General features: G+C 51.5%; 3 protein-coding genes across 3 annotated transcripts; 1 reads left to right on the top strand and 2 right to left on the bottom strand.

Annotated features, from left to right (window-relative positions):
• Positions 1-254: 254 nt before the first annotated feature.
• Positions 255-2,307, bottom strand: IAR55_001385 (uncharacterized protein; the record flags this gene model as incomplete). The annotated part of the gene is made up of 4 exons (XM_066944512.1): positions 255-509; positions 840-935; positions 1,245-1,396; positions 1,629-2,307. The coding sequence occupies 4 exons, from the start codon at positions 2,305-2,307 to the stop codon at positions 255-257; spliced, it is 1,182 nt and encodes a 393-aa protein (XP_066804435.1).
• Positions 2,308-3,134: 827 nt separating this feature from the next.
• On the top strand, positions 3,135-6,398 carry IAR55_001384 (uncharacterized protein; the record flags this gene model as incomplete). Its single annotated transcript, XM_066944511.1, has 7 exons — positions 3,135-3,260; positions 3,336-3,428; positions 3,568-3,858; positions 3,910-4,000; positions 4,052-5,722; positions 5,777-6,209; positions 6,278-6,398. 7 exons carry the CDS (start codon positions 3,135-3,137, stop codon positions 6,396-6,398), a joined length of 2,826 nt encoding a protein of 941 aa, XP_066804434.1.
• Positions 6,399-8,322: 1,924 nt separating this feature from the next.
• IAR55_001383 (uncharacterized protein) lies at positions 8,323-14,401 on the bottom strand (the record flags this gene model as incomplete). Its single annotated transcript, XM_066944510.1, has 12 exons — positions 8,323-8,820; positions 8,882-8,943; positions 9,020-10,558; positions 10,614-10,732; positions 10,794-11,466; positions 11,524-11,626; positions 11,683-11,802; positions 11,859-11,966; positions 12,036-12,628; positions 12,684-12,738; positions 12,795-14,115; positions 14,262-14,401. 12 exons carry the CDS (start codon positions 14,399-14,401, stop codon positions 8,323-8,325), a joined length of 5,331 nt encoding a protein of 1,776 aa, XP_066804433.1.
• Positions 14,402-14,803: the final 402 nt, after the last annotated feature.

Raw genomic sequence — 14,803 nt, 5'->3', positions numbered from 1 at the left:
TGACTGCGGCTGAACTCGTCTTGCAGTCGTTTCGTCAGGGTTACACTATCTCATCGCCGTGAGGGTGTCTACCTCGCTTCTCTGAGCTGACTTCTGAACACTGGGTACATATAAGAAGTGAAGCAGGACATACAGTACACATGAATCAACCGTCACACACGGTATCATTTTATCCACCGTTTACAAGAGATTCCACCTTTCCGTCCAGTCCAATCACGGACCAGCGAGTCTCAACAAACTGAAATCGATCTATTTCACATCTTGATATATTCCTTACCCAGCTCATTCAAGCTCCCATTGGCGTTCTCCAACCCGTACCCGTCCCCACTCTTATCCGGCAGAGCGCCAAACCAACTCCACCTCTCCACCATACCACCACTTTCCCTGAACCAGTCGATGGCAGTACGCATGAACTGCTCGGATTGGGTGGCGGTGCAGATGATGTTTTGGGTCGTGTCCCAGCAGGCGAACTCGGTGATCCAGATGGGTTTGCCTTGCGCAGGGAAGGACTGCGCGCCGGTCGATGTGGCGCGTGTCGTGATCCGTGTTGTTTTAGTGGTGGGTGGTGGGTGGTGGGCGGTGGTTGATCACGGGCGGTCGATCGTCGGTGATTGGTTGGTGGTCGTGGTAGATGTTTGATGGTTGATAATTGACGGTGTACGCGGTGGGTTGATCGGTCGATGACGATATTATTACATTGAGTGATGCAGGGGGGATATGATTTCCAGAAATAGTATGAAGATCGGCAAGAGCCATGCGCACAAGGAAGAGAGGAACACGAAGTTGTCAGCCTTGGACCTATCCTTTTTCGCAAGTCGGAATGTCCACACCCCACTCACCTTCACATACGAAATCAAGTCGTTCGCGTCCGTGCCGTAGAAATGGATGGGGACAAAGTCGAACTTGCATTTCCCGGCACAAGCGGTGATCCAGTTCTGTTGTCGAATAGTCGAACATGTCAGTATTTTTAGCGTGCATTCATTTCTGCAATACGTCTATCTGAACTTGGGAAGGTAGCGAGGGATTGTTGTCGTGAAAGACGGCTTTGGGTAAAAGAAGTGTTCAGAGAGACTTGGTCATCCCTCCTTGCACAGTTCTCGTACTGTAGCCAAATCTCGGAAAGCCACTTCTTTTCGCTCCTCAAAACCACCGGTTCAAGATCACTCGCCTGACACCTCCAACGAGGGCATCGCCCTCCCCAGTACAGTGGTTATGGGTTGGTGATAGAAGCTTATGCCACTCACGTTGAACCATGCTGTACTACCTCGAGCGACAGCCGGAGCTCCAATCATCAAATTGGCATTGACGCCTGTCAGACTCCCAGTCCACTGTTGATGTAACGTCGCAGCTGTCACGGCGTCGATGGCTGAACCACCCACGGCGGTCGTCATGTCCGCTAAGGGCAGGTGTGTGTGTCAGCTCAAAACGAAGTCAGTGGACAGTCCTCCGGCTCCCGCATCCAAGACAGGTAGGATCGTTCCGACGTCGTCTGATATGAGGCTGTATCGTGGTGGACTAAACTTCTCCTCTCGAACAGATCCTTGATGTCCTCTTACGACCGTTCTTCAAGTATCGCAAGAAGAGGTGGATAGACAACGTAAACCCAATCAGAGACCGGCTGCACTCACGTTCATTGAAACTGAGTATATGCGTAGTCCCCTCCGGGAAAGTCTTTTCCCCCACTTGACCCGCATCGACCGTACCCCAAACAGTGGGCACAAACTCGATGCCAGGCAAGTGGAAGGCGTCAAGACCCCAATTCCAATACCAGCCCACACCTGATCCGGCCAGGGCGGACCATCCTGTAGAATCGATGCCGAGACCGGTAGGCCCGCTTCCGCCACTTGGGGGATTGGCCGCGGAAGCTGCGGCTGGAGGAGGTGCAGAAGAGGAAGCAACGGGAGGGGGAGGTGGAGGCGGGGGCGGGGGAGGACTTGTCGCGGTTGCGGAAGGTGGTGGAGGCGGAGGCGAAGCAGGAGCGCTTTGTGCTGGAGGTGGAGGTCCAGCTGGAGGAGGGATAGCTGCTGCATCTACTGGAGCTGGTGGAGCTTCTGCTTCAGCTACGATATGAGGTATCGCAGGCGGAGTGGGCGCGGGCGCAAGAGCCGGTTCACCTTGAGTGGCGTACGAAGTGAACGTCTTGACGATGGTGACTACGTCAACGGGACCGGGTACAGTGACGATGGACAAAGCTCTGTCAGCCAATCCCTCCGAATCGAAATCGGCTTTTGGAGCTGGAGCTGGGACTGCTATTGCCCAGGGAAGCAATGTGAGTAGTGCTAGAAGACTAGAGGCCGACAGCTGCATGATGCGTTTCTGGCTGTTCGTGGAAGGTGTGAAGTGTACGATATGTGAATGAGCGGTCGCCAAAGGGAGCGTAAGGGTCAAACGACACAGTCGTCAACGTGGTGAGGCTTATCCTATCGAAGGACAGCGATTATGGTATGTTTGATGTATCAGTCGAATCGAGAGAAAGAGATTTGAAGAGGATCAGACAGGTAGCAGCCTGCTGCTTGTGAGCGCCTCTTATAGTTCGTCGGCCTCAATCATTTTCAGGCGAAATCGATGTTGACAGCAATACTTGTCGGCTCACGGACAAGGGGGTGAGCAATCAACACTGGCGTCTCCGTTCGTCCTTTGATGACTCCATTCATGTCACCGGGGTTGATGAGTCGTTGGGATCTCTCCTGCCAGGCAGATTGGCGGAGATCCCCCTTCGAGTGAGACTGCATTGATCATAGTAACGGACAGGAGTCGATTGGACCTATGATGAGTTATGGTCTCGAACTTCACATGGCAGCGCAACAAAGGAAGTACAGGACGACGCTACACTGCCACGGTTCACGCCGGTGCCACAGCCTTCATCAATGCAAGCCACGGCCACGATCACGAAGACAACTCCGATATTTCCCGCCACGTGGAACCTGTCTCGGTGAGAGATGACACGCTTGATTGCTTTTCTTTCGTTTCAGCTGCAGGGGGAACGATTGACAGCAACATCTTAGAGTCAATCAGACACATTCATCAAGTAACCTCGAGTGACTGGGCTCAGCAGATTCCCCCATCGCCTCATCGTCCCATCCCTCCGCCATACGCTCCTGTCATCGCTCTCCATTCCAAATTGATTCCCCCGCATGTCGACATCATCACAAGATCAAGCTACCTCCTCGGTCTTACAAGCTCTTCAGACGCTGTATCACAACCCGGATGGAGATAGCAAGAAGAGAGCGAACGATTGGTTAGAGGAGTTCCAGCATAGTGTGAGTCGGCTCTCATCCTCATCTTGCATTTCTCCCTGAGTCTGACGATCATTGACGACCGCTGGAATATTTCAGGTCGAGGCATGGCAAACTTGTCATTTATTGTTGACAAGTCCAGAAGCACCGTTAGAAGGCCGACTCTTTTCAGCTCAAACACTGAGAGCAAAGGTGGGTTCCGTCTTTTACATGTCGGTCTGGCAGAACGGAAGTCTCCATACTTCTCGTGACCCCGAACATATCCCTATCGTCGATGTTGTCGCCTCCCGCCTATAGATCAGCATTGAGCTGATATATTCCCTTCTTTCAGATACTGTACGACCTCGCTCAACTACCACGAGAACAATTACCACCGTTGCGTGACTCCCTCATCGCTTCCTTATCACCACTATGTCAGCCCAACGCTCCTTCAGGCTCCAAAGCCGTTCTTGTCCAGCTGTGTCTGGCCCTGTCGGACCTGGCTCTGCAAATGCCAGAATGGACCGATGTCGTGGCAGGGATGATCGAGCGGTTCGGAAAGGATTCATCGACTGTGACAATCTTGTTGGGTTTCCTGAAGACGCTGCCCGAGGAAGCTGGAAACCCCAGAATACCACTTTCGGTGAGCTGTTCCAATCAGTCCGCTCTACATATCTTCTGACGACCCTCTCAGAACGACGAGGCCCGAGCAATGTTAAATCAGCTCGTTAGCGGATCAGCAGAGCAGGTTATTGGTGTATTGACCATGTATATCCAAGCAACAGGTGAGTGACCTTGGCTCCGTGCGATAGAATGATTATTCTAACCCTTCCAAGGCATCACGACGCAAATACAAATATCCGTCTTCGAGACACTGCAGAGTTGGTTGAAAGCTGGAGAAGTCATGGCCGGACAAGTCGCTCAAACGCCGCTATTCAACGCCGCTTTCGAAGCTTTGTCATCGGATCAGCTCTTCGACGCCGCTGTCGACGTTTTGTGCGACCTGATACACGAAACTCAGGAGGTGGAAGACAACGTGGAGGTGGTCCAGCAGATCGTACCGCGTGTTGTCGCTTTAAGGCCGCAATTGGAAGAGCACAAGGAGGACCCCGACCGGATACGAGGCTATTGCCGAATTCTTTGTGAGGCCGGAGAGTGCTATAAGGATCTCATCGTACGACATCCTCAAGATCTTCTTCCACTGGTGGAAGCTATCGCCGCATGTGCCGCCTACCCCGACCTCGAAATCGTTCCCATTACCTTCTACTTCTGGTACACGCTCGCTCTGACTCTCGGTCGCCAACCTACAGATCCTTTCTTCCAACCCTTCCTCGACCTCTACGCCAACCTTCAAACCGTCATAATAGGTCACCTTCACTTCCCAGGCGACGACAATCATCAAACAGCACAGGAGAGGGACGAGTTCAGAACCTTCAGACATAGAATGGGTGACACCCTCAAGGACTGTTGCCAAGTTCTTGGTGCATCCATTTGTCTCAGACGGTCCTACGACCTTATCGTCAGCGCAATGAGCAAAGGCTCACCATCGTGGCAGGAGATCGAAGCCCCTCTGTTCTCAATGCGATCGATGGGCGCAGAAGTGGATCCTGACGACGACGAGGTCTTACCACATATTATGGACATGTTGCCAAAACTTCCTCATCATCCTCGAATTCGATACGCCGCGATACTGGTCATTTCTCGTTACACACAATGGATCGACAGACACCCTCAGAACCTCGCATTTCAACTCCAATATATCTCATCGGGCTTCGACATGGCAGAGGATGAGGTATCCGCTGCCGCTGCACAGGCGATGAAGTTCATGTGTCAGGATTGCAATCAACACCTCGTGCCTTTCTTACCACAACTACACACCTTCGTCTCCTCCGTCGGCGACAAGCTGGATCAAGCCGACATGGTGGATGTCTGCGAGGCTATCGGCCACGTCATCTCGTCTATGCCGGCGGATGCTGCTGCTCAAGCACTTCAACAATTCTGTGAGCCACTGATCCAACGGATACAAACAGTCGCTACCGCTGGCAATGAGGCGGCGAAGCCTGAGCTTCAGAAAGTCGCGGATAGTCTGGAACAGATCGACGCTTATTTGAGTGTCATCCGCACCCTTGACCCAGTGCCACAATCTTGTTTTGCCACCTGCTCGGCCGTGTATTCCATCATTGACACTCTCCTCGAGCGATACGCCAAGTTATATTACATCTCCGAGCGAGTAGGATCTGTTCTACGTAGGGGCTTAACATTCTTTCCCAATGCAGCGTTAGAGCCTGTAGTCCAACCCGTACTGGAAAGAATGGCCCTCGCTTTTGATCAGACTGGTTACGCGAGCTACTTATGGATAACTGGAAAGGTGACGTCCAAGTTTGGAGATGCGGCTAGAAATGTAGGAGGCGAGACTCTCGGTCGACTCCTCCTCACTTCGTTTGAAAGCGTCACCACAGCTATGGCCAAGCTGTTGCAAAACAAGGTGGCGCTTGAGATACCGGATGGTGAGCGGATATCGTAAAGGTGAAGATGTTAGCTGAGCTGGTTTGCAACTTTAGTCATGGACGACTACGTGCACCTCGTCATGGCCTATCTCAACAGTATACCTGATCTCACCTTGTCGTCATCGCTCCTACACCTTGCCGTATCTCACACCCTCGCTGCTCTTACTTGTCCAGCCCCCGAAACGATTCTCATCTCGATTGACACACTAGCGATGCTGTCCAAGCACCTTGTACAACCTCAGCATCACAACCAACTTCAACCCATCTTCGCGCAATACGGCAAGGTGATACTAGTCCTCATAATTGGTGGTGTCGTACAAGGCTTCCCAGAGGATGCTCTGGACCAAGTACAGGAGATCCTTCAGACAACGGCAGCAACTCTTCCGCCGGATGTGGTGGAGGGATGGGTGGCAGAAGCAGTACAAGGATTCCCAGGACATGCCGTTCCCGTGAGCGAGAAGCAGGCATTCTTGCAGGATGTGCATGCGTGAGTGTATTGCCGGGTGAAGGTATTAAGTCAAGGTCAAAGCTGATCTGTCTCTTTGGACAATACAGACATCTGACGGACAGGTCAGCGGACAAGCTGAAGAACGCTCTGAACAACCTGGTTAGAGCAGCTAGACGGGCAAGGGAGAGAGGCAGACAAGCTAGAAAGAGTCTTGGAGCGGGGATATGATACGTGGGGTAGATGGAGAAGATATGAAGGATGGAATGGTATTGAGGGGAGACCGATAGAGGAATCAAGGGACATGAGGATCATAATGGCATATAACATGGTTAGGCATGGTTCGGTTCAGCAACAGCGAGAATGTAGTGGATCTTATTGTGGAGTGTAGCAATATTCAGTCCATCAATGCATTGCACTCGCACTGTGCCACTGGGTCTTACATTCTAATAATGTATAGTGAACGTACCGAAGGGACAGCTATCGAGGGTAGAAGAGGAGGGTGGGAGATCGAGGAAGGCTGATCGAAAGCGAGTCAGGCGAAAGGTACGGATATGTCACACGGCAATAGAAGACGTGAGATGACCAACGATGACCTGTGGTACTCATACGACAGACTGCGTGATTGTGCGACTCGACACAAAGGACGAGTGGCGAAGGTTGGACAGAAGTGATGACATGAGACAGCTATCAGAACGCAGGTCGAAAAAGCATCCGACCTGACGTTCTGTCTTTCTTTCTTTCCTTTCGATCCGATCCCAGCTTGATCTTGTTCTCCTTCTTCGAGGAGTGGGTGAGTACACATCACATTGTTCTTATCCTCGGCATCTTCCTTTGTTTTGCAGTGCGCGGTCAGACAAAGCAAAAGCTGTAGCAAAATGGACCCCGTACCACCCTTGTGTGCCCTGGCCGTCCAACCCGAAATAGTACACAATGATGCGAAAGGCGGCATTGTGACCGACTGACCGACGAGAGACACATGACTGACAGTGTTTCATCGCTGTTGATGTGATAGAGACAGACGTTTACGAAAGTTCAAATGAGGATGATGATGATGATGATGATGATGATGATGATGATGGATTCTGACAGATTCGTCGGAACAATTCTGAGTACTTGAATCGACATGGACGAGAACCCTTCAAGAGGGACGAAGACCTTGGTTCGAATTCACGATAACTTGGCACTCAACCTCAACCACAATCACAATCACAATCACAATCACAGTGCTTCGACCACGAACCATGATCATGTCGATCTTCCCTCGACATCATCACTCCTGAACAAGAACGACAATGACGATGATGGACACGATGCTCGTCTTACATCAATCAAGACAGCCCCAGCGAGGATACACGACTCGTCACGATTTTCACACCAATCTTCAATCGAGAGGTAAGTCTCTCGAAACCATGACACCCCGTCCACCACGGAACAGAGGTTCGATCAGACGTATAGTATATCTCCTGATCTTCCTCCTCTTCGTCACCTCTTGCAGCCAACGTATAGCCTGGAGGGCCGAGTGGATCGAGAAGCAAGAAGAAGGATTACGGGGGGTACAAGTGGGTGCAGCGGCGGAATTCGCAAGGCAAGAGCAAGTAGAGGGTCACTGAGTAGTTCTGCGTGAGCAAGTGAGCGGGTGAGCAAGTGAGCAAGCGAGTGGGCGAGTGAGAGGCAGGATGTCGAACTTGGATATCTTTCGAGACAGATCCATCAGCAGTTGAGCAGTGATAGAGTAGGGATGAAGGTGGCAGAGGGATAAGTAGTTTATACAATCCTTCTCACGGTTGAATCTTGTACTTAAAGACGCTAAGAAGCAATAGGACCAAACGGCCATTGCATCACATCGCAATCACTCTACCATAACTCCCTACCCATGTATGAAACCTGTATGAATAATGACTATAGTACTTACATGAATCGTGTATGAATGCTCTTGACTACTATTGTATGTGTTTATGCGGAAATCCGAACAGACAAGACAAAAAACAAGTGAGATTATGATGAAAGAAGATGTCCCGAAAAAGCCCAAAGTCTATCTACTATTGTACGACCATTCCTTCCATCCTTCCTTCCTTCCACCGAAGTACATATCTCCTCCACCCGTGTAAAAATGGTTCTAAGCCATCGTTTGACCCCGCCACCACGGTGGACCCTATTCCCCATCTTTCAGTGCGATCTCCTCCTCCTCCTCTCTCTCCCTCTTCATCGCTTCCACTATCCCTCTCAATTCCTTCATACTGACCGGTTTGACATGCCAACTGTCGATCTGACACTCGACCAGTCCTCTCCTTCTCTGATGTTCAGCACTCATAGCTGTGACAGCGATGATCCTCGCTCTTCTCCTCGTCGACGTCGACATGGTCGTCGAACCATCTCCTCGATCCATCTTTGCGCTTGTTGGTCTGTTCGGCGAATCAGGCTTCTTCTCTACCAAGGTCAGAGCGGCTACACCCTTCTCCAAGTCGCCGGGTCCGCCAGTAGGAGTCGTCATCTCAATGTCGAACGCAGCTTCGAACGCACGCATCTCGGCGGCCGCTGCGAAGCCGTCCTTGCGAGGCATGGTGATATCCAATAGAACCAGATCAGGACGGAAAGCCGTAAATTGAGTCACAGCCTCGACTCCGTCAGCAGCCTCAACAAACTCGCATGCCTGCAGGGGATATGACATGATAAGCTTTATGATCTTGTTTTTCTCGCTCGCTAAGACTCACAGTTCGCTTCAGCATCGTCGTCAAGATCCTCCGGTTCACAGCGTTGTCTTCGACGACCAGGACTGCATACATCATCAGCATGAAAACCCACAAATATACGTTGTGTTTCGTTCCCCTACAGAAAGGCAATAAACTCACCCTTCAAGGGGTTTCTGCTGTTGGTCCTGCTGCGGGAGTTACGATCTTCGTCCAGACCCAGATCTCTCAAGGCCCTCTCAGTGGTAGGGCTCTGTACTCCTCCCATCACTTTACCACGAACTACCCCATTATCCTCTCCTCCACTAGCCGAATCGCTCGGCAATGCCGATAAGTCCGAGATCAGAGACGCAGGCGATTCAAGCTCCGATACCGGGAACGGAGGCCCGAGATTCTGTTGCACTTCGCTGTTGTCTGAATCTTGTGCCGAACTCGCCGAAATATTGTACGTCTCTCCATCGGCATCGCCGTACGCGCCGCTGGTGGAGTTAGACGTGGTCGTGAAGTTGGTGTCTGTCGTGCCATGGGTCGCGGACGAGAAATCGGTTTTCGAGGTTGCCATCGTCGCTGTTGTCATACTGCTTTCTTCTCGGTTCAGGAGTCTGGGAGGAGTCTGACCATGACCGGAACCAGTCGTCTTTAGGGATGTCCTGTTGGTGAACGAACTTCCTGACGTCGAACCCGCATGACTGGGAACAACATGCTCGTCTTCGCTCGTTTCCGGTCCTTGCATGACGGAAGGGACAGACTGTGAATTGGTTGTTGCCTTCGACGACACTATCGAAGCGGCTCGATGCAAAGATGTTGACCTAGCCGAACCTGTCGCAGCATGTTCTCGTCTCGCTTCCTCGCCGCCTACGACATCCGAGACGAATGTTTCTGGTTCATGTGGGGGCGCTTCGACCGGTTGGATGATTTGACGTATGACACTTGGTCGCAGTGGCCTCGACAGATAAGTAATGGGGATAGTTCGTAAGAAGTTGGCGACCGGGTTGACGATCGCTTCTTGTGCCGGATCATTTGCCAGTGGCACAGGTCCCACCGTAAATCCAATTACTTCGTCATGAGAACTGGAGGCGTTACCAGTAGTGGCACCATGCGCCTGCCTTGACCGATCTTTCCGCAATACGATCACCTGCACTCCAGGTCGAGCCATCCTACACAGGTCCGCTAGCCTTGTGTCTGTGATGCCGGCTTCGGGAATCAAAATCAAACTCGCATAATTAATCTCGGCGACGACTCGACAAAAGTGGAGTTTGAGCTGTCTCGTCAAAGATTTGCCGACCCGTTTCACACCTGGATCTTTCGTTTCAGTCCAACCAGCAAGATAGATGCCATCTCGTCGAACCAATTCGACACCCATGCGGCCATCACTTCCTGCGGTTTTGTTGCCACCACTGCCGCCGGCACCCCTGCTCTTGCCAGCATCAGCCTCCGCTTTGGCCGCATCAGTTTCTTCCTGTTCTGATTCGTCTGTAGGCATAGCATCTTGATCCGATTCGTTGTCTTGATTGAGGAGATGAACGGGCACCTCAACATGAACGATGGTGCCTTTGCCAAGTGTTGAAGCTATTGCGAGCTTACCACCAAGAAGTTCGATCATCCTTTGAGCCAGACCAAGACCGAGACCGGAGCCCGAAGTGAAGGCGTCCTCTTTGGCAAAAGGTTTCAAAACCTCTCGCTCGAGGAACTCATTCGACACTGCATATCCACGTTAGCGGCTTGGTCATAACAGATTGGGCGCGAGGTCACTCACTACCGCGCCCGGAGTCTTTGATGTCAATGGAAACATTTGAAAGCCGGACCGAGTTATCGTAGCCCGCTGGTAAAACGACATCTCGTGATATGTCCTGCACAGTAATGTGTACGTGACCCCTGGAATAGATATCAGTTTAGTGCAAAGGATCTACAAGGCCTCCTCGCTGTAAATACTCACTTGTCGGTGAATTTCACAGCATTGTGAATGATTTTGCTCAAAGCTCTAGATAAAGCACCCATATCTTTGTTGATCAACCAACCTCCCCGATTCCTGGGCAGAACTTCCACGATGACCTCGACCTGATCCAAGCTTTTCGCTCCTGATATTCTTCTGGACTTGGTCTCCAGTGTGATAGCATCTCTGACCACTGTTTCAAGGACTTCGCCGAAATCGATGATGGCCGCTTTATTCTTTTTGCCATGGGCACCCGTAGTCTCCGTACTGGAGATCGGGTCGTGTAATGCCGCATTGGCAGAGCCTGGGATGAGCGGGTCGGTTGAGCTGAAATTTGAAAATTCCATTTTCGAAGCCATCTTACCAATATCAAGAGTATCGATGATATTCTCAAGGATACTGCCAAGTGACAAACCATTTGCCTCGATGATCTCCAGTTGGGCCAACGCGTCCAGCCTATCTTCGGCTGTCATCACCACGGCGGAAGATATGGATTCACCCTCCGAGGGCGTACTGGCAGGAGTGCTAGTTGGTGATTGCAATATAGCGTGAAGTGTTGAGCGAAGTAGACTGGCCGCCGCATTGATTTGATGAAGAGGTGTACGAAGTTCATGACTTGCGGCAGCGGCAAAATTCAACTGAGCCCTTTCTGCTTGATGCAGTCGCTCCTTCATCACTGGTTCCACGATTTGAAAGTCAGCATCTTTAGCAGTTCAAGCTGTGTGAAACGCACCTGAAGCCAACAAACTCCCGGCAATCGTTTCGATGAATTGAAGAGCGCCGGCAGGGTAAGTATATAGAGGATCTGTCCAACAAGCGACTACGGCGAAGGAAACCTGTGATCAATTGGTCAACTACCGGCGCGAGCAACAGAGAATGAACACAGACCCACCTGTCCATCGAAGCCGAAAACCGGCATTGCCATACTCGTTTCCGTTCCGGGCGGCATGAGATGTGTAATCGATTGGGCTATTCCTTCGCTGTCATCCCGGGTATACCACACACGTCGAGTCTGATTTGGAATATTAGCTACTGGATTGCACTACAGTCAATAATAGCTTATCGAACCTTGACATTACTAGCTATGAAATCTGAGATGATTTTCCTCGCGGCCGGAGAGCTGGTCAAATTGAAAGCAAAACCATCATGGCCACAACTGTATCCCAGAACGGCGAGCTGAACGGATTGGTAGGTGAGCAACGTCTCTACAGATCAACATTGGCACCGGACGCCAATTTCACTCACCGATTCCTGTCCCCCTGGCGCAGCTTGGCTAGCATATTTCGAAGTCTTAGGATCAGATCTACGTCTGGAGGGGATATATAGGACCTGTGGGGTCCGACTGGGCGCCATGATGTCCGTGGTCGCATAAGTGGGTAAAGCCCGCTTCCGATTGTTAGGCTTCGAATACGCCTCCTCCCCTTCATCCCCTCCGATCGTGGAACTAGCCATTGTGCTTCCCTGTCGTAGAGTTGAGCCACCACCTGCTTGAGTTGATGCCCCTCCAGTGATATTACTTCTAGCAGGTCCTGTTGTCGATCCACCACGGGTTGATGACCCACCTCCAGTTGAGGAATTCTGGTATGCAGGATAGAATAGATGGAATTGAGATAAGTCAACCACCGCCACAGCGTAGGCGTCCAAGGCCATTCGAATTTCTCGACAAGCTTCGTCGTAAATGTCGACCGTGATTTCTGACTGAAGGTGATCTGCCCCCTCTTTCCGTTTTCCAGTGGTTGATGAGGTAGAAGAACCGGTGGTCCCTCTTTGCCCCGCACTCTGACCTGCACGCTCGTTCGGTCTGTGTTGAAGAGAACGTCGAAGGAAATCGACAGAGACTGGATATGGCTCAGCCAGTGCTTGCTTACTCCGACGAAGGGTGATATCACTTACTCTGATGCAACTTGGCACTCTCAACAGAGGCTTGTTGGTTGTAGATGAGTTCCAGCTGTGAACAGATCAGTCACAGCTCATTGACATATACAACCAAGGCAGATAACTGACCTCGCTGACGACACAATCCGCCAAATCCAGTAACAAAGCAGTCTTGTCTTGACTCCATTGTCTCGGCTTGTTATCCATAACGCACAGACTCCCTATGACTGTCATTCTGCTCCCATGTCCGACTCGCAACGGCGCTCCGGCGTAAAATTGTATGGGACCTCGTCCTTCCTGTACCAAAGGACTGTTTCTGAAACGCCAGTCTTTCGAACAGTCGTTGATAACCATGCACTGTTCTCCCGTCCCAGGGGTCATTATCGTGTGACAACACAGCGACAGATCGAGTTCCGGACGACACACACCAGGTGGACCTATCTCGGAAAGTGCTAGTTGTTGATCTTTGGTGATGATGTTGATGAATGCAGCATGACACTTGGAGAACGATTTGGCGAGTCGGGTAAATCGGTCCAGCTCCTCGCGGTAGAAACTATCGGGATGATCTAAGCCAAGTCGGCGGATGACACGTAGCCTACGGCGTGCGATTTCGGGAGGTTGACGGGGTGCAGGCATATATCCATGTTCTTCGAAGAACTCTTTCACGCGCGCCCTTTCTGCCCCGTGATCATACGTCAATTCGACCTGGGATGCAGAAGTCGAATCATTGGTACCGGACTCAAATAGAGCCGCATCGAGAGATGGAGCTGTGCCCCCTCGCTTGAGCGAGCCGTTTTGAGAAGTTGTATGACGACTGGCCCAACTACCCCTGGATCGAGGACGACGAGGAGCTCTCCTTCGTGGAGGCGCTTTAGGGGCAGGAGCGTCATCTGCCGAAGAAGTTTCAGGCGAATGTGATCTCCTTCTAGCGGACGCGAGCTCGGCATAGTCCCGCTCTCTCCGTTTACTTCTCTTCACGCTCCTCTTCTGGCCTTCCCGTTCTCTCACTCGATCGTCCTGTTGCTCCTGCCCCAGCTGTCTCATATTCTCCCTTGTCATCGCCCCATGCTGAGTCGCACTTTCCCCTTCCTTCACCTCTGGCTTTCGTGTGATACGTTGTGTGGATGTCGATGCTCGTGGGAGATCATCGTCATCGATGTTTGGGATATCTGGATCCTGATTCATTGCGCCGGACGCCGAGATTTCAGGTCGAGATCCAGAGGATTCTGGCCCGCTTGAGTCGGATTCGGTGTTGAGGGGAGGGGTGGTGAATGAAGGGTCAGGGTGAAGCATCTCTCTGTTGATGTGAGGTGGGGCAATGTGGAGACCGCCATCAAAGGGAGATGATGAGGAGTCTCCGGGTATATCTTGCGATGCTGAATGTCTACGACTGGATGATGATGGGTTTTCATCGACGAACGAGCAATTATTGTACTCGCCCAACGTATAGCTGCGAGCATGAATCAGAATGATCAGTCTTTGTCAAAGTGTAGAGAGTCAGGAATGGAAAAGGATGGTGATGTAAGTATGGATGGAACGGTCGCTTTCACTTTGTACCGAGGTTGTGGTACCCAGAGAAGGAGGATGGTGACTCACCGTGTGATAAACGTATCCCATTCCTCCTTGGTCTGAGGCGCGCTGATCTTCCCTGTCGGTAGACCGGTTTGCATCGCGAAGTCCACCACCGCTATTTGTCCCTTTCCAGGCGGTTTCTCCTCATCTTGACTTTTGCTCATGATGTCGGAAACGGTGTCGACGAGAGCGCGACACGAGTTGAGGGCTGATGGGCGACGAAAAGGGCGATTGGGTGTTTGGGCTCGTTCCTAGGGTCGCCCTTTTGTGCATGTAGATCAAATGAGCGTTTTGAATCGACCCATCCGTACCAAATCGCTCGTCGTCCGGATCGTGGACAGCCAAGGGTGACTTGTTTAGCGTTGAAAATAGATAGGTGGGCGTTAGGTCGAAAGCGATAAGAAGACAAGGACGAAAGATTAACAAAGAAAAGGTTTTCCCTCTTTGAGACCGACCAAGGATAAGGGCGAGTCCTATCAGTCGAACGTGAGACACGCCAATGTCAAACAAGCGGATGAACCGCCGTTGTGGGTGTCGTTATTTGAAGATGGCCTCTGTCGGAAATT

The sequence above is a fragment of the Kwoniella newhampshirensis genome, chromosome 3 (assembly GCF_039105145.1).
Source record: "Kwoniella newhampshirensis strain CBS 13917 chromosome 3, whole genome shotgun sequence".
NCBI lineage: Eukaryota > Fungi > Basidiomycota > Tremellomycetes > Tremellales > Cryptococcaceae > Kwoniella > Kwoniella newhampshirensis.
This window is presented reverse-complemented; position numbering and strand designations above follow the sequence as displayed.